The 19,725-nt window shown below is 42.9% G+C and overlaps 2 protein-coding genes across 8 annotated transcripts in view; one reads left to right on the top strand and one right to left on the bottom strand.

The window, feature by feature from the left end:
- FAM174A (family with sequence similarity 174 member A) overlaps positions 1–19,725 on the top strand; it is a 95,864-nt gene that overhangs the window by 37,687 nt on the left and 38,452 nt on the right. The window contains exon 2 of one of the 7 annotated variants that reach the window (XM_065045497.1): positions 7,791–16,219. The exons of 5 other annotated variants lie outside the window; for them this stretch is intronic. In XM_065045497.1, the coding sequence (XP_064901569.1) occupies positions 14,527–15,459 (933 nt within the window). In that variant the 5' untranslated portion in view covers positions 7,791–14,526 and the 3' untranslated portion in view covers positions 15,460–16,219. Of the gene's footprint in view, positions 1–7,790; positions 16,220–19,725 lie in introns of those variants that run through there. One more of the 7 variants, XM_065045499.1, reaches the window with a different exon arrangement.
- ST8SIA4 (ST8 alpha-N-acetyl-neuraminide alpha-2,8-sialyltransferase 4) overlaps positions 108–19,725 on the bottom strand; it is a 127,568-nt gene continuing 107,950 nt past the window's right edge. Inside the window, exon 8 of the transcript XR_010468859.1 lies at positions 108–3,380. The gene's annotated coding sequence lies outside the window, so the exon portion shown is untranslated. The remainder of the gene's footprint in view (positions 3,381–19,725) is intronic.

Here is a 19,725-nt window from a genome sequence, read left to right as displayed (position 1 = left end):
TATTGTTAACCCCCTCTCCCTCCCACACACTTCACCCTCCCTCTCCCCCCTTTTCACTAAGGAGAGGTGATTGGGAGGAAAAGAAGCACGGAGTGAAGAGAGTTGGAAAAAATTAAAGATGTTTTACTAATGCTACTAATTAGAATAGAGAAAATAATACAAAATATACAAAACCAATCTTGAAAGTCTCAGCAACTGCAGAGCTGGCACCTGAAGTCCTGGATTAGACTCTGCAGCCAATCGGAGCTGGATTCAGTCTGTCACTAGGCCTCAGTTTGCAGGGACGACTAGCAAGGTCCTCTTCTAATGTCGGCCATAAGCAGAAGGGAAAAGGCAAAAAGGGACGAGATCCTCGTGATCTCCCACTTTATATGAAGTATTCACGTGAATGGGATGTTATACACAGTTGGTCAGTTTCTTGGTCACTTGCTTCTCGTCGCCCCTCTCGCGAGATGTCCATCCGTGCTTATCAATAAGTTTGCATTCAATTGCTAGGTTTACCAAAACATGTGTCTGGTTCTCCAGGAAAATGCAGTTAATATGAAGGCTTTAGCTGACAGGCAAAATTCACTAAAAGAGAAACTTGTTTTTAGCAAAACCAGGACATTCCACCCCTTATAATATGCCATTCACTGAATGCTTAAACCTTATCAATACAATCTATCAATACAATCTAATTAATCACTACTACTATATATATATATTCATATGTACATATATACACAGGAGTAATTAATCAGTGGACCATCCTTTAAAAAGTTCATTAAGTTCATTTTGTCACGACAGTCTCCCAGGGCAGGAAAAATGATACAAGTGCATCTCATGACCACTGTTTGTGGGTTAAAGACATCAACTTCGAAGAAGTTGTCAGGCGCCACTCGAAGAAGCTAGCTCTGGTTTCATCATCACTGTCTTGATCTGGAAGACACTTATTAAACACTGTTAGCATGGCAATTCACATCATGCAGTTCAGTATTGTATATTTTCACCTAAACTCAAATCCCCTTGAGGTACACACCGAACTTCTCCATCCTTAAGCATCACCCACCAAGTGCTGCCAGGTCCCTGGGCAAAAACAATCCCACGAATGGGCTTGCCTTTGCCTGAGGCAGGAGTAACCCAGACTGCCTTTCCTAACATGTTTTTCATGTGTTCTACAGGGACTTTATCTCCTTCTACAGTCCGTAGAGTTTCTGATTGGGCAGGCCCGCCTCGATTGGTTGATCCCCTGGTGTTGACCAACCAAGTGGCTTTTGCTAAATGTGAATCCCAGTTTTTAAAGGTTCCACCACCAAGTGCCTTTAGTGTAGTTTTTAGCAAACCATTGTACCTTTCAATTTTCCCAGAGGCTGGTGCATGATATGGAATATGATATACCCACTCAATACCATGTTCTTTGGCCCAATTGTCTATAATACTGTTTTTGAAATGAGTACCATTGTCTGATTCAATTCTTTCTGGTGTACCATGTCGCCAAAGGACTTGCTTTTCAAGGCCCAAGATAGCATTTCGGGCTGTAGCATGAGGTACGGCATATGTTTCCAACCATCCAGTGGTTGCTTCCACCATTGTAAGTACATAATGCTTACCTTGACGTGTTTGTGGAAGTGTAATATAATCAATCTGCCAAGCTTCTCCATACTTATACTTTAACCATCACCCCCCATACCATACAGGCTTTAACCGTTTCGCTTGTTTGATTTCGCCGCAAGTCTCACATTCATGAATAACCTGTGAAATAGTGTCCATAGTTAAATCCACCCCTCGATCGCGAGCCCATTTATACGTTGCATCTCTACCTTGATGCCCTGAAGCATCATGGGCCCACCGAGCTAGGAAAAGTTCACCTTTATGTTGCCAGTCCAAGTCCACCTCAGCTACTTTAATCTTAGCAGCTTGATCTGCTTGTTGGTTGTTTAGATGTTCCTCGGTGGCTCGACTTTTAGGCACATGAGCATCTACGTGCCGAACTTTCACAGGCAGGCTCTCTAGCCGAGCAGCAATGTCTTGCCACAGTGTGGCAGCCCAAATGGGTTTACCTCTGCGCTGCCAGTTGCTTTTCTTCCATTGCTGTAGCCACCCCCACAAGGCATTTGCTACCATCCATGAGTCAGTATAGAGATAAAGTATTGGCCACTTCTCTCGTTCAGCAATGTCCAAAGCCAGCTGGATGGCTTTCACTTCTGCAAATTGACTAGTTTCACCTTGTCCTTCAGTGGCTTCTGTAACTTGTCGTGTGGGACTCCACACAGCAGCTTTCCACCTTCGATGTTTTCCTACAAGACGACAGGATCCATCTGTGAACAGTGCATACTGCTTATCAGTCTCTGAAAGAGTATTATATGGTGGTGCTTCTTCAGCACGTTTTACTTCCTCCTCATCTGGAGACATCCCAAAGTCTTTGCTTTCTGGCCAGTCTGTAATCACTTCTAAGATCCCTGGGCGATTGGGATTTCCAATTCGAGCTCGTTGCGTGATCAATGCAATCCATTTACTCCACGTAACTTCGGTTGCGTGATGTGGAGAGGGAACCGTCCCTTTGAACATCCAGCTCAGCACCGGCAGTCGAGGTGCCAGGAGGAGCTGTGCTTCAGTACCGATCACTTCTGAAGCAGCTCGAACTCCTTCGTATGCTGCTAGTATCTCTTTTTCAGTTGGAGTGTAGTTGGCCTCAGATCCTTTGTATCCTCAACTCCAAAAACCTAAGGGTCGATCTCGGGTTTCTCCTGGTGCTTTCTGCCAGAGGCTCCAGGTAAGTCCATTATCTCTGGCTGCGGTGTAGAGCACATTTTTAACATCTAGTCCAGTCCGAACTGGTCCAAGGGCCACCGCATGAGTTATCTCACGCTTAATTTGTTCAAAGGCTTGTCGTTGTTCAGGGCCCCACTCAAATTGGTTCTTTTTACGAGTCACTCGTTAGAGAGGGCTCACAATCTGGCTGTAGTCAGGAATATGCATTCTCCAAAAACCTACAACACCTAAGAAAGTCTGTGTCTCCTTTTTATTAGTAGGTGGAGACATTGCTGCAATTTTGTTGATCACTTCCATTGGGATCTGACGACGGCCATCTTGCCATTTTATTCCTAAAAACTGGATCTCTCGTGCAGGTCCCTTGACCTTGCTTCGTTTTATGGCAAAACCAGCATCCAAAAGAATCTGAATTATTCTCTCACCTTTCTCGAAGACTTCTTTCGCTGTGTCGCCCCATACGATGATGTCATCAATATATTGCAAGTGTTCTGGAGCTTTACCTTGCTCCAGCGTGGTCTGGATCAGTCCATGGCAGATGGTAGGACTGTGTTTCCACCCCTGGGGCAAGCGATTCCATGTGTACTGAATGCCTCTCCAGGTGAAAGCAAATTGCGGCCTGTACTCTGCTGCTACAGGAATAGAGAAAAATGCATTAGCAATGTCAGTTGTAGCATACCACTTAGCTGCCTTTGACTCCAGTTCAAATTGCAGTTCTAGCATGTCAGGCACAGCAGCACTCAGTGGTGGCGTAACTTCATTCAGGCCACGATAGTCTACAGTTAGTCTCCACTCATCACTAGACTTACGCACTGGCCAGATTGGGCTGTTAAAAGGTGAGCGAGTCTTACTGATCACACCCTGGCTTTCCAATTGACGGATCAACTTCTGGATCGGAATCAAAGAGTCTCGGTTGGTGCGATATTGCCGGCGATGCACTGTTGTGGTAGCAATTGGCACCTGCTGATCGTCAACCATCAGCAGTCCTACTACAGAAGGGTCATCTGAAAGACCAGGCAAATCAGACAGCTGTTCAATTTTCTCAGTGTCCACAGCTGCTATACCAAATGCCCACCTATACCCTTTTGGGTCCTTAAAATACCCTCTCCTGAGGTAGTCTATGCCAAGGATGCACGGAGCATCTGGACCAGTCACAATGGGATGCTTTTGCCAGTTTTTTCCAGTTAGGCTCATTTCAGCCTCTACAACAGTCAGTTCCTGGGATCCCCCAGTCAGTCCAACAATATTGATGGATTGTGTTCCTTTATAATTAGAAGGAATTATCATGCACTGAGCACCAGTGTCCACTAAAGCTTTGTACTCCTGGGGGTGTGTTGTACCAGGCCATCGTATTTGTACAGTCCAATAAACTCTGTTATCCCTTTCCTCCACCTGGTTGGAGGCAGGGCACCTCTAATTTCTGTTTTGCACAGTCTCTGGGTGTGAATTAGAGGTTCCTTCGAGAGCATCAGAATCTCTTCTGCTCCTTTTTGTAAACTGGAGCAGCCACCTTCCTAAGAGTTTTTCCTTTTATCTCACGTACTTGTTCCTGAAGTTCTGAGGTAGGTCTTTCATGCCACTTATTCATGTTTACTCCCTGCTTATGTAGGAAGAACCACAGTGAACCTCTTTTTGTGGGCTGCCTCTGTCCTCTCTCTCGAGACTGGAAACGCCTTTTCCTAATAGCTGAAACATAGGTTTGTGCAGGTCGTGAATGGTATGTGTCTTCTCTGAGTTCTTTGATTTCTTGCAATATCTTTTCAAACCAGTCATCCGATTTTTCACACAGTTTCTCTACAGCAGAGACACAAGCCCGTAGAGAACCAGCAAGTTCAAAGTTCCGGAGCTGCTCAATCACTTCAGCAATATCTTGTACACCTCCAGCTGACCAGACCATTCCTGCCAATGACTTAGCATATGCAGGGGGTGCACTTTGTACAAATCTGCACCACAGAGGTCGTGTACAATGGATTCTGTCTGGGTCTGTCCCCTCTTGGTTGTCTGATCCAAAATAGATGATCTCTCGCTCAGCTAATTCTCTCAGGAACTGAATACCTCTCTCCATAGTATTCCATTTCCCTAACTTGGATATACAATCTTCCTTGTAGGGAAATCTTACTTTCATAGCTGCCAGGAGTCGGGTCCAGAGAGTAGTGGCATTAGACTCTCTTGAAATTGCCCTATCAATGGTGGAATGTCTTGACAGAGATCCCAGCTGCCTGGCTTCACCACCTTCCAATTCAATTGTTTCTGCCCCATTGTCCCAGCATCGGAGCAGCCAGGTTAAAATATTCTCGCCCTCACGACGACTAAAGTCTTTTCGCAGATCTCTCAGCTCACCTGGAGAAAAGGACCGAGTAGTGGGCACTTCATCTCCTCCCTGTCCTGATGATGCACCTTGGGTTGATGTTGGCCCTGTGCCATCATCTGCTGCACGACTAGTCTTTCTAGTGACTTTCTTACAACCAGCAACTGATGCTGATATGGGTTCACCATCATTTGATTTATTTCCAGAGTCGGAATGACTGTCACAGTGGTTACAGCAGCAACAGTGCCCAGTGTGTGAAGAAGGGGGGGCTGCCTTGTTAGCCTTTGAGGCTGGAGAAGTAATGTTATCTGCAGCGACCTTGGCAGAGGAACTCTGCGGAGGAGCTGTAGCTTCAGCCTGCGAAGCCGCCGTTGGGGGGGCAGTGGCTGCAGCGGCAGCTTTTGCTGTTTTGCTCTTTCTTGAGCGGCTAGGAGTGCTTTTTGCTAAAGCTTCCGAAGACATATGACTAGATTTAAAGTTAGGGACCAGCTGCTGGCCAGGGAGAGATTTCTTCAACATGTCCATTTTAGATATAACTGGCAGTGTTTGGGGCAAAGAGGAGAAAAAATTAATGCACCAGAATCTGATTTGCATGTCCGAGTATAATACTTTTTGGTCATAGTGGGCTGAATGTGAACAGACATGACACTTTGGGAAGCTCGAGTCAGAGCAGCTTGCAAGTAAAAAGTGTTTGCAGCAAACTGAGAGGCAGCATTTGACTTCCTGCAGTCAGGGGCCCTGAAAAGAGTTTGAGTCCCTCAGCCACACAAGGGACAACAGACTCAATGAATTTGAGCTGCTTGTCTTTTTTAGGCCACAGCAGCATCAGGAAGTAGTGGATAGCCAGGAATTAAGTCACTCGTGACTTAATCCTTCTGAAAGGAAGCTGAATCCCTACAAAGGAATGTGTAAATGTGTATACAGAGCTACACTTTTAGGACCAACAAAATGTTTCCTAATACTTAGTTTCAGTAACTTTAATGTTTAGCAGACTGTGTTTGTTACTTGGTATCAAAGGTTTGCTTGCCTGTGCCCTTTCCTTCCTTTCTTTTAATTAGGTGTGGTTTAATTCTCTATGGATAAAATGGGAATAAACTTTTTTTTTTTTTTAACATAAAAGAAAAATCCATGATTTTCTGTTATTCTGATGTGCAATACTTCAGGGATCATCTTCAGTCATTTTCGTGGCCACCGGGTGGCAGCACTTAGAGTCAATCCCAGTGCTCCTTGTTTCAATGGGTTTATCGGGACCTAGAAGAAGGATTAAGGAGCAACAAACCCTCCGATGAGACACAGATGAACCGGAGAGCTCTCAATATCTCATTTTTGTTTGGAGTCTCAGTTCTCAAGCTTAATGTAAATTCTAATTTCAGGTTTGTTTACAAATTGAGTCTCTGACAGGTTGCTACAACTTGACATCAGTGTCCAAAACCAGTGATGGTGCTAACTTTTGCTAACAGTGGCAGGAAATTAGTGTACAGATGAAAGAAAGGACTTTTTTCGAGCTGTCAAGGAGGAAATCAAATAGGATGCAGTGATTAACAGACTAAGAGAATCAGTTTTCCAAATTCTCTCCAGAATTTGCCACAGAAGAGTGAATGAGTTAACACCAGGAACAAATCTTTCAAATATATTTCCGGTATGAAGGGCGAAGAGAAAAAAACCCCTTTCATTATATTTAGATAAGATAGATTTTACTTTAAAAAAATATTACTTTTCTCAGTTGAGAACAACTGAAGTTACCTGTCTCTGAGAGATAAGGCTATTTTTATCGAATGATATATTAAAATAATGTATTCTGACTGTAGTGATTTTAGAATTATTATTAAAAATGTAACATAACTAGTCTATGCTTTTTAAGATGTGCTATACAATTTGAAATGCACAATATATCTGGATTTTTGAGAACTTTGGTGTTCAGGAGATGTTCTTATACCAGTAAAGCAGGACTTTTCTTTCTCTGAAGAAATATTTTCATATTGTAAAGAAAGTGTTTATTCTAAAATATGGCCAATATTGTTGTATCAAATGGCTCATGTAATATCAATTAATGGAAAATATTTAATGATTCTTTGCTTCTTCTTTCCTCAAGCATGCCAGAGTCTTAGAGAATTTTCTTCACCCTAGATTTCCCCAAGTAGAGTCTCAGGCATGAATTCCATAAATTCCACTAATTAATTTATTTGTAAGGTACAGAAGTAGAGGGCAGCTCCAGCTTGGTGACTTTGGGCGGGGGCTTCAAGTAAAGAAATCCCTGGGCAATTTATGTCCTTACAGTCTAAGTTCGCCACCCCTCACATGGCAGTTTGGACCAATAGTAACATTAGGGTCTGGGATCTTCCTGTTCTTCATTTGATCTCTTAATTTTCTCCTGGTGGGCCATTTCTTGTCTCTAGAAGGGCTGTTCCATTTCTTATATCTAAGAATGTGGCTTCTGCTGACTGTTCTAACTCCATTTTGGCTTGAATCAGCTCTGGCACCCTCCTTTGCCTAACTACGTTAAAAGTTTGACATATCTTGGTGAAAGTTCATAGTTCGGGGCCTCCAGCAGGAAATTAAGTTACTAATGCTAAGAGCGAGTTATGCTAAGCAAATTCTATATGAGCAGTTGTGACAACCTTGAAGCACTCCCCTCATGCTTAGCAGAACAAAGACCTTGTTATGCCTTAAACGTCTATTTTTTGTTACTTTGGGAGGAAGAGATAGATGACACCTCATCTTATCTTTCCCGAAGTTTTATGGCCATGAAGGCAGACACCTTGGAAGATAAGGACAATTAACAGTGTTGCTGTGAAAGGACTCATGGCCTAATTGGGATGATAGAGATGAACCATCTGTCTGACAACCAACTAACAGAAGAAACCACGAACCAACAGCTACCCCTGACAGGCAAGACAACTCACTTCTGGTCAATACCGTGAACATTCCCCTAGTTTGAAGAGCCCAGAGCCATTTCCAGAAGAGTCTTCCTAATTAGCATGAAGAGCGAGCAGAGGGAGGAGACGAACTGCCTTCTCCTATCTCGCATGTAAATGAACTGGGTTATAAAACAACCTCACATATGATACAGGTTGGCGGCGTGTAAATCCTCAACGCGTCCTCGTCTCCAGAGGTCATCACAGGACCGATGTACCTGTGGAGTGGTGATATCTTACTCTCCCTCTCTATCTCTCTCTCTCTCCCTTTCTCTTTCTAATATCACTGTAAGTTCTGCTGCTAAAGTCTTGTTAATTTTTGCATTACAGTTACTAATTGTTGCCAATCCACTGTTTTAGAAGGGCTTTTGCTGTCAATGTATTGATAAGTTTCGTGGTATGTCCAAGTCACTGATTGCTGTAATTTGTATACCACCATGTGCTTTTAGTAAATTCATAATTGGACCCCTGGAGTGATTGCCTGTCATTCACTTCACATTGCTGTGCAGAATTACCCAGAGTTAACTCACACCTGATCTCATCTGTTGAGTCAGGGTGCGTGCCACGTTCAGAGTTAACTCATCCCTCATCCCATCTCTTGGGACGGGACAGCAGTATACCAAACCACACAGTCATCCTGCCCTATCATGCTTATGCAAGCCTCTTGATTGTACAAGCACAGTAGTTCAATAAGCTAAGGCCTGGACACAGGCTAAGATAGTCAACAGTTCCTAATGCATTTTTTTTTTGTTTGGTTTGGTTTTGTTGGGTTGGGTTGTTTTGTTTGTTTTTCTTTGTTTGGTTGTTTGTTGTTGTTGTTGTTGTTTTGTTTTGTTTTTAGGCTTGCATTTGGACAACTAAAGGATGATAATCCCTGTTTACTGAAAATTAAAATACTGCTGAAAATGGTGTGTTTTGCTTTCACTTATTATGATTTTTCTGTTCTTTTAAAATCCTAGCAAGAATTATATCCAGAGTTGTATTAGTAACTTACAATTGGATATCCTGGTGAGAACAAGTTAAAAATCCCCTTAAGTGCCCTGTAAATATTCACTTGAACTCTATTTTGTGTAGTGTGCCTTCTGGCAGGAGTGGTTTATAACCAGCCTACAAAGGAAAAGCCACATCTCTGCCACAATGTGCAGAATATGCAGAACCATATCCTGTATATTACATTATTTCAGATACCTGCATTTAAGCAGACTCAGTAAAATACTCCCAGCTATGACTTATGAAAGACATAATTCTTTTTGGAAATCAAGCTGTTGTCACAGAATATAAATGGCTTTTCATCATTATAATTGTAAATGGCAGTTTCACAACTTACAGAGCTACCATGCTTTCACATAAACTATTTAAACACTATTATCCTGACTTCTACAGCAAAATAAACCACATTGGTACTCATGTTCTCCTGAACTCTTGTTCTCCTGAAAACAGAAGAGGCAGTTTTAACCTTTGGCCATCTCTGAATGTAATCTTTTTAATTCAACACATCAATTACATATCTGTGTTAATATTATTTATTTAAAGCAAGCACCTTACTCCATAGTCAGTGTTACACCAAGAAAAAAAGCAGTTAAGTGCACTGTGGAAGAAGGTACAGTATGCAAGGGTGTTTCATTTAAAACACTCAGGAATATCTCTATATAATCATGTTAATAAATTGTCCACTGAATAAGATAAATAAAGGTAAAGAAGGTAGAAAGGAAGTGTGTGAACTCCACTGAGACTGGTACAAAAGAGTGATCAAGATTGGTTCAGTGGACAGTTATCTCTGAAGAAACCTAATACGGCATTTTTTCAGTGGATGGACAATTCAATTCTAGTTTTGTGGCATATGAAAAACGAGAATAGGCAATATACTGCACATCCCTTATGGTGCATTCTAAGATAGAAACTCAGGTCAAAGTAGAGCGGCTGACATAAAACAACTTAATGGAGTGGGCATGTTCAAATATTTATTCTTTTAGGGGGAAAAAAAAAAGTTATGCAAAATTCTTCCTTAAAGTGATTTGTACTGGTATAATAATGCATTTATTTTCCATATTGTTAATTTTTCTGTTTTATGGTAATTTCAGCATGGAAATTCCTGTAGCTCAGCTTATAATTTTGAAAAAGAAAACAGAAGGTGAAGAAAAACTATGAAAATGTGGATTTAGATCTGTGAATTTGCACTAAATAATATAATATGGGGTTTGACCCAGAATCTTTACAATAATTAGTAGATAATTGTCAATAATGGGCTCAGTTGTAAGGGGTTTGTTAGCACTAAAACCTAACATTTTCTGATGCCCCTTCTCTGACTGATAGTAGACAGGGTTAAAAGTGACTTTAAGTACTGCAGGAGTCTTGCTCTGGTTTAACTGTTGTTTTTCAGGCTGTTAAACCTTCATCTTGCAATGGTAGATCTTTAATCAACCTATTTATTCATCCAGACTGCATTTGAAAAACAGGGCATCCAACAACAAGGTGATTATCATGCTTGTGAAACAATGAAAAAAGAACCATGTAAAATTCAACAGAATTTTTAAAGACTGGAATACTTCGTACTGATTCCTGTTGTTTCTACTGTGATAGTGAACCAAATTAAAGGAAATAAAGTTGCAGGTGCTTTGTCATACATTCAAGTTATAGTAGAGAAAAGTGCATTTATATTCAAAATGGATGCAAAAAATTAAAATGAAATTAATCTTGGTGACATCCTAAATCAGGCTAGGAAAGTTACAACTGAGTTTAAATTGAGATTGTCAACTTATTGTTGTAAGTACATAAGGAAAGAAATTTACATGCAGTATTTTAGCATCTGATGTCCTGCATCTCTTAAGAAAAGATTTTACAGTCACTGTTTTAGAATATGTATTTTCAAAATCCTTTTCTTCTCAGTAATGTCCAAATCTGAATGATCATGTGATCATGTATTTAGATTCTAACAGTGCACTACTATTTAAAAATATCCACCCTATCTAATGTGCTATTGTTTTCAGTTTCCTGTTTCCCTGTGATGCAAGTTCATTGTTAACTTGTTCCATTATATGTTTACTCTGATAATGTAGATCATTGAGAACTATCTATTTCTTCACTGAAGTGAAAAAGACAGTCTGCTAGAAGTAATGCAAGGATTTTGTTTCTGTAATACATGCTTTGAAAGACTTTGTAAAAAGGAAAATTAAAGAGTCAGAGGTTATTCGTATTTATTTAAGTAGTATTTAGTATTTCCTGCTCTCTTCCACTATACAACTATGTAAATTATTTTCTCTTTTTCAAATTGTTTTATGTTCTTTGAGGACTATTTCTTGCCTCGCATATTTGTGTCACTTTTCAGGGCTAGATTCTTAAAATGGTTTAAAATAAGTCTTAAACACAACTGCTATGCTCCTCATAGTGCAACATCTAGTTCCATAAAATTCTTTCTCAGTTGCTGCCATTCCTGCAAAGACACAGTTTTTGATCTTGAAGTCATTAAATTACCTGAAGTGCCATGAAGTGCCATGGTGCCATGAAGTATAAACCAGTACAGGTTCATGTTCCGCACAAAACGGTATGAGGAGATGGTACACCACCTGTCTACTGTCTTAGCCAGTAGCTTCCATGAAATGTCAGGTAAATGGCTTCTGATCATGGCAACACAATAGGCAGAATAGTCTGAGACCTTTGACAGGTTTTCATTGAGTTCTGGTAATGCCATGTTCTTTGTAAATAATGCTTTCCCTGTCTTATCCCCTTCTTACTTCATCTACTTGGTTTTCCTAAATGTTGTGTTGTCATGGCAGTATAGTCTATGAATCTATCGTGGTAAGCAATACATTTTGTCTTTCAGCTCCTTAGCAGTTTGTCCAGATCCTATGCAAACACAAGCTCTATTCTCTCAGTTTGTACAAGCTAGGACAAGGTTTTAAACTGAAAGAAGGTAGATTTAGATTTTATATAAGGAAGAAATTTTTTACATAATGATGGTGAGGCACTGGAACGGGGTGCCAAGAGAAGTTTGGGATGCCCCATAAGTGGAAGTATTCACGGTCAGGTTGGATGGTGCTTCGCAGAATTGCAGAATGTTAGGGATTGGAAGGGACCTCGAAAGATCATCTAGTCCAATCCCCCTGCTGGAAAAGGAACACCTAGATGAGGTTACACAGGAAGGTGTCCAGGGAGGTTTTGAATGTCTCCAGAGTAGGACACTCCACAACCTCCCTGGGCAGCCTGTTCCAGTGCTCTGTTACCCTCACTGAGAAGTTTCTTCTCATATTTAAGTGGAATCTCCTATGTTCCAGTTTGTACCCATTGCCCCTTGTCCTGTCAGTGGTTGTCACCGAGAAAAGCCTGGCTCCATCCTCGTGATGCTCACCCTTTACGTATTTATAAACATTGATGAGGTCACCCCTCAGTCTCCTCTTCTCCAAGCTAAAGAGACCCAGCTCCTGAAGCCTTTCCTCATAAGGGAGGTGCTCCACTCCCTTCATCATCTTTGTTGCCTTGCCCTGGACTCTCTCCAGCAGTTACCTGTCCTTCTTGAACTGAGGGGCCCAGAACTTGACACAATATTCCAGATGTGGTCTTACCAGGGCAGAGAAGAGGGGAGTAGAACATCTCTCGACATGCTAACCATCTCCCTTCTAATACACCCCTGGATGCCATTGGCCTTCCTGGCCATAAGTACACATTGCTGGCTCATCATCATCCTGCTGTCCACCAGGACCCCCAGGTCCCTTTCCCCTACACTGTTCTCTAACAGGTTGTTCCCCAGCTTATACTGGAACCTGGGTTTTTTCCTGCCTAGATGCAAGATTCTACACTTGCCCTTGTTGTATTTCTGTAAATTTTTCCCTGCCCAACTCTCCAGCCTGTCCAGGTCTTGCTGGGGCCCAATATGCAGGGTTGACCCTCATCACAGGGAAGTTTGCAGTCTGCCTGGTGCCCGGATCAAGGATATTGCCAGAGAGCTCCCTAAACTGGTGCACCCGACAGACTACTACCCGCTGCTGGTCTTCCAGACAGATGGGGAGGAAGCTGCTTCCTGTAGACTGAGGGGAATGAAGAAAGATTTCAAGGCCTTGGGAAGGATGGTGAAGGACTCTGGGGCCATAGTGATCTTCTCTTCATTCCTTCCATCTTCGAATGATGATAAGGGATGGAACAGGAAAATTCAGACTGTAAATGATTGGCTCCAAAGCTGGTGCTACAGGCAGGGCTTTGGATTTTTTAATAATGGCTGGTTTAAAAGACTCCAGTCCGGGCAGTGATATGCGGGAAAGGTTTATCTCACAGGGGCAAAAGGAGGCTGGGACAGGAATTAGCTGGGCTCATTTGGAGAGCTTTATACTAGTCTCGAAGGGGGATGGGGTTGTAGCTGGGCTTGTCCCAGTTGGGCAGCATTCTAAAACTGATGAGGACCGGGTGGCCTCTTATGCCCCTCGGGAGAAATTGTTGTGCTCGGCTCACTCTCTGAAATGTCTGTACACCAATGCACGCAGCATGGGGAATAAGCAGGAGGAGTTAGAATCCTGTGTTCGATCAGAAGGTTACGATCTAGTGGCAATTACAGAAGCATGGTGGGACAGCTCACGTAACTGGAATGTGGTCATGAATGGCTATGCCCTTTTTAGGAAAAGACAGGCCAGCCAGGCGTGGTGGTGGAGTTGCTCTCTATGTGAGAGAGCAGCTACAATGTACTAAATTTGCCCGGGAACGGATGAGGAGCGAGTTGAAAGTGTATGTGTCAGGATCAAGGGGCAGGCTGGCAGGGGTGTTACTGTTGTAGGTGTCTATTACAGGCCACCAGATCAGGCTGAGGAAGTTGATGAGGCCTTCTATGGGCAGCTGAGAGTGGCCTCACAGTCACAGGCCCTGGTTGTTGTGGGGGATTTTAACTTCCCTGCTGTTTGTTGGAAGGACCATTCTGCCATCCAGCCACAGTCCAGGAGGTTCCTCCAGTGCACTGACAATAACTTTCTCATGCAAATGGTGGAGGAGCTGACCAGGAGAGGAGTGCTGCTCCATCTCATCCTCACTAACAAGGAGGGTCTGGTCGAAGCGGTAAAGGTTGAGGGCTGCCTGGGTTGCAGTGACCACGAGATGGTGGAGTTCAGCATTTTGTGTGGTATGACCAGGGCAATAAGTAGAATTGCAACCCTGGACTTTAGCAGGGCTAACTTTGGCCTTTACAAGCAATTGCTGGGGGAAATCCCATGGGCAAGGCTGCTTGAAGGTAAAGGGGCCCAAGATAGCTGGATTGCATTCAGAGATTGCTTCTTCCAGTCTCAGGATCAGAGCATCCCCACACTCAGGAAGTCAAGGAAGGGAGCCAGGAGACCTGTGTGGTTGAATAGGGGTCTCTTGGGTATGCTCAAGCAGAAGAAGAGAGTTTACAGGTCATGGAAGCAGGGGCTGGCCACTTGGGAGGAATATAAGGCTGCTGTTACACGATGTAGGAAGGCAGCTAGGATAGCCAAGACCTCCTGAGAATTACAGCTGGCGAGAGGGGTCAAGGACAGCAAAAAGAACTTTTTCAAATACATAGCAGATAAAACTAATACCAGAGGCAATGTAGGCCCACTGATGAATGGGGTGGGTGCCCTGGTGGCAGAAGATACAGAGAAGGCAGAATTACTGAATGCCTTCTTTGTCTCTGTCTACTCTGCCGGAGGCTGTCCTGGGGAGCCCTGTACCCCTGAGACCCCGGATGAAGCCAGGTCAATGGAGGAGTTTGCTTTAGTTGACGAGGACTGGGTTAAGGAGCAATTAAATAGTCTGGACATCCATAAATCCATGGGTCCAGATGAGATGCACCCACGGGTGCTGAGGGAGCTGGCTGAAGTCATTGCTGGACCGCTCTCCATCATCTTTGCCAAGTCTTGGGAAATGGGAGAGGTGCCTGAGGATTGGAGGAAAGCAAATGTCATTCCAGTCTTCAAAAAGGGCAAGAAGGAGGACCTGGGTCATTATAGACTGGTCAGCCTTACCAAGCTTGTCCTTGGTGCCATCTCAAGGCATACCAAAGATAAGAGGGTTATTAGGGGCAGTCAGCATGGCTTTACTAATGGTAAGTCATGCTTGACCAACTTCATAGCCTTTTATAAGAATGTAACAAGGTGGATGGATGATGGCAGAACGGTGGATGTGGTCTACCTTGACTTCAGCAAAGCGTTTGACACAGTCTCCCATAGCATCCTAGTTGCTAAGTTGAGGAGGTGTGGTCTGGACAATAGAGTAGTGAGGTGGATTGCAAACTGGCTTAAGGAGAAAAGGCAGAGAGTGGTAGTCAATGGTGCGGAGTATAGTTGGAGGCCAGTATCTAGTGGAGTGCCTCAGGGGTCACTGGGGCCAATATTATTCAATATATTCATTAACGATTTGGACGAGGGAATTGAGTGTACTATCAGCAAGTTTGCTGATGACACTAAGCTGGGAGGAGTGGCTGAGACGCCAGAGAGCTGTGAGCCATCCAGCGGGATCTGGACAGTCTGGAGAGTTGGGTGGGAAATAACCTGATGAAATTTAACAAGGAATAGTGTAGAGTCCTGCATCTGGGCAGGAACAACCCCAGGTTCCAGTATAGGTTGGGGAATGACCTATTAGAAGGCAGTGTAGGAGAAAGGGACCTGGGGGTCCTGGTGGACAACAGGATGACGATGAGCCAGCACTGTGCCCTTGTGGCCAGGAAGGCCAATGGCATCCAGGGGTGTATTAGAAGGGAGGTGGTTAGTAGATCGAGAGAGGTTCTCCTTCCCCTCTACTCCGCCCTGGTGAGACCCCACCTGGGGTATTGTGTCCAGTTCTGGGCCCCTCAGTTCAAGAAGGACAGGTAACTGCTGGAGAGGGTCCAGCGTAGGGCAACAAAGATGATGAAGGGAGTGGAGCATCTCCCTTATGAGGAAAGGCTTCAGGAGCTGGGTCTCTTTAGTTTGGAGAAGAGGAGGCTAAGGGGGGACCTTATTCATGTCTATAAAAGGTGAGTGCCATGAGGAGGGAGCCAGGCTCTTCTCGGTGGCAAACAATGATAGGACAAGGGGTAATGGAATCAAGCTGGAACACAAGAGGTTCCACTTAAATTCGAGAAGAAACTTCTTCTCAGTGAGGGTGGCAGAGCACTGGAACAGTCTGCCCAAGGGGGTTGTGGAGTCTCCTTCCCTGGAGACATTCAAATCCCACCTGGACATGTTCCTGTGTGACCTCATCTAGGCGTTCCTGCTCGGGCAGGGGGATTGGACTAGATGATCTTCTGAGGTCCATTCCAATCCCAATCATACTGTGATACAGCCTTCTGGCCTGTCAGCCACTCCTCCCAGTTTGGTGTCATCAGCAGACTTGCTGACAGTGCACTCTATTCCCTCATCCAAGTCACTGATGAATTGAACAACCTAATCTAGTAAAAGATGTCCCCTTGGAGACATCCCTTTGGATTTTAGCTGGAATTTTTATTGCTGACTGTGTGACATGGCAGGGAAATCACAACCTGCCTATATGTTCTTGGTACAGATTTATAAATACGGGAACTGTCTCAGGTATGAATATGTCATGGCAACATTACTGAATCTTGCCATGTTTAATGTATTTGTGCTATTACCAAGTCAAGATGGATGGAATAGAGCACCTATACTTACTTAGAAGTCTACCTAAAGTGTTATGTGCGCTTTCCATAGAAATTACAGTGTTTTCATAGAAATAAATGAGTCAAGGTATTTGGATACGAACACATTTCCAGAAGATTTCATTTAAAACATCCCAGAAAAAAAATGGATTCTCATCAGCCATATTCTGGAGCTTTTAAGTCAGCAACAAGTCAAAAAACCATTACATTAAATGTTCTCTAGAAACATTTCTAGATGCTGGGACTTAACTGAATGTAATATGCTTCTAATGCACCCTGAGACAGTTCTTCTTAGTGTATGCACTCCAGACATAGTTAAAGAATTAGTATGGGCCAAAACAACATGGTTGTGCTTCCAACATATATTTTGCATATCTCCAAGTTTTACATGAGGAAAATAAATGTTTTTACCCTAATTTTATAGAAAATAAATAAGGGATCATTGGAGAGAGCTGTCAGAATATTTCAATATGGGGATGACTATGGAGGATTCAACTGTCAGAAATCAGTACCCATCAGTACAGACTGAAAGTGTTAGTTTGGAAATGTTGCTAGACAGAAAAGTACACTATTGAGGTAAAATGTTATATGGAAAAAAGTTTATTTGAGCAAAAATATTTTGTATTTTTAAAAATGTTTTTAGCTCTTTTTTTTTTCCAAGCAAAAAATTGAAAATTCTTTTCAATTCCTGATATGAAACAAAATTTTTAGTCTCAAGCAGACATTTGTCCTTCATTCTATGTCTCAATTCCATTTGAAATACTGAGTCTAACATTCAAGTGTTGCTTTAAAGTAATGAAATATTTAATTTCAGTGAATTCTGAAAAATAATTTCAGAGCATATTTGCATCGACAGAATATCTATCTGGAACATGCTAGGGTTATTAATGAGTTATAAACCAGGGAAGTGCCAGGAGAATGGTAACGTCGTGATTAGTAATTGCTACATTAGGGCTTCTCCCCACAAAAAGTTGGTAGGATTGGTAGCCAAGTCTGAACTGGGTGCTGGGGAAGATTATGAAGCAGATCATCCTGAGTGCCATTACACATTACATACAAGACAACCAAGTGATCAGGCTCAGTCAGCCTTTGTTTCTGAAAGACAAGTCCTTCTTGACTAACTTGATCTTCTATGATAAGGTGACCTGCTTAGGATATGAGGGAAAGGTTGTGGATGTTTTCTACCTAGACTTCAGTAAAGTCTTTGACACTGTTTCCAATGGTATTCTCTTGGAGAAACTGGCAGCTGATGGCTTGGATGGGTGTACTCTTTGATGGGTAAAAAACTGGCTGGATGGCCAGGCCCAAAGAGTTGTAGTGAAAGAAGTTAAATTCAGTTTGCAGCCAGTCATGAGTGATGTCCCCCAGGGCTCAGTATTGGGGCCAGTTCTGTTTAATCTCTTTATCAGTTATATGGATGAGGGGATTGAATGCACCTGCAGTAAATTTGCAGATGACACCAAATCAGGTGTGAGTGTTGATCTGCTTGACGGTAGAAATGTTCTATAGAGGCATCTGAACCAGCTGGGTCAATGGGCTGATGCCAGCTATGTGGTATTCGACAAGGCCAAGTGCCAGCTTCTGCACCTGGGTCAAAACAACCCCAGGCAGTGCTACAGGCCTGGGGAAGAGCGGCTGGAAAGCTGCCTGTCAGAAAGGGATCTAGGGGTGTTGATTGACAGACAGCTGAATATGAGCCAGCAGTGTGGCCAGGTGGCTAGAAAGGCCAAGAGCATCCTGGCTTGTATCAGGAATAGTGTGGCCAACAGGAGTAGAGAAGTGATTGTGCCGCTGTACTTGCCCCACCTCGAATCCTGTGTTCAGTTTTGGGTCCCTCACTATAGGAAAGACATGGAGGTGCTGGAGAGAATTCAGAGAAGGGCAACGAAGCTGGTGAAGGGCCTGGAGCACAAGTCTTATAGGAGCAGCTGAGGGAACTGGGGCTGTTTACCCTGGAGAAAAGGAGGCTGAGGGGAGAACTTATTGTTGTCTACTGCTACTGGAAAGAAGGTTGTAGCGTGGTGTTGGTCTCTTCTCCCAAGTAGCAAGTGATAGGACAAGAGGAAATGCCTCTAATTGTGCTAGGGGAGGTTTAGGTTGGATATTACAACTTCTTCACGGAAGGGCTTGTCAGGCATTGGAACAGGCTGCCCAGGGAACTAGTTGAGTCACCATCCTGGAGGTATTTAAAGATGTGGTTCTTAGGGGCATAATATGGAGGTGGACTTGACAGTGCTAAGTTAGTGGTTGGACTCGATCTTAAAGGTCTTTTCCAACCAAAACAATTCTATAATTGTATGATTATGTGATTTTAATTTGTCCTAATCAGAAAGAAGAACAATTCTTGTGCTATTGGAAATTTTGAAGAGCCCTTGTGTACCCTGATCAAAGTTTTGTTTATTTCCCCACAGCCCCACAGTCTGTTTCTTTTTTCATGAAATACAAACCTGGAAAAAGCTTTAATGAGATTCTACTACTGAAGGCAAATCTGAGGTTTTGCTTGTGGAAGCTTGATCTTGTAGTTCCAATAAACCTGATTTTTAGACTTCAAGCAAGACAACATTGGGCTCAGCACAGCTGGAACTAGAGTTTAAGAAAATCTTCATTGCCATTTAGGCACTTAAATAGCAGATGAATTTTCATAAAAAATCAGCTCTTCTTCTGATAGTGATGGTCAAATTTTTAACAGAGAACTGAGATATATATTTATAACAAGCATGTCTGTCTCTAACTAAAATAATTTTAAATTAAAGCAAATAATGCTTGCTTTCATTCCAAAAATGTAGCTGTAGACAGCTACATTTTTATAGGCAGTGTTGAATGGATTTAGACAAACTCCCAGCTGAAAAGTGAATCATGAAACATGAAATACTAAAATAGAGCTGAATAAGAAACCAAAATATGTGCTTGGCTGATGATATGTCTGGAATTTAGTTGGGTTTTTCTTCACTTCTCTTTCTCTCTGCTGCATCTGTCTGTGATGGGAGAATAGATGACCAAATCATTACAGAAATACATAGAGCAGGGTAAAATGCAGGCAAAATCTCAGCTTCCTCCTCTCTCTAGCCCAGTGCTGACCACGCAGCCTCCTCAGCTGTGATCTTTCCATCAGTAATTGAAAGAGGGAAGCGGGTGCAGAAGCTGGAAAGTCCCCGGGAATGAGAGAA

This window comes from Columba livia, chromosome Z (assembly GCF_036013475.1).
Source record: "Columba livia isolate bColLiv1 breed racing homer chromosome Z, bColLiv1.pat.W.v2, whole genome shotgun sequence".
In the NCBI taxonomy this organism is placed as follows: Eukaryota; Metazoa; Chordata; class Aves; order Columbiformes; family Columbidae; genus Columba; species Columba livia.
This window is presented reverse-complemented; position numbering and strand designations above follow the sequence as displayed.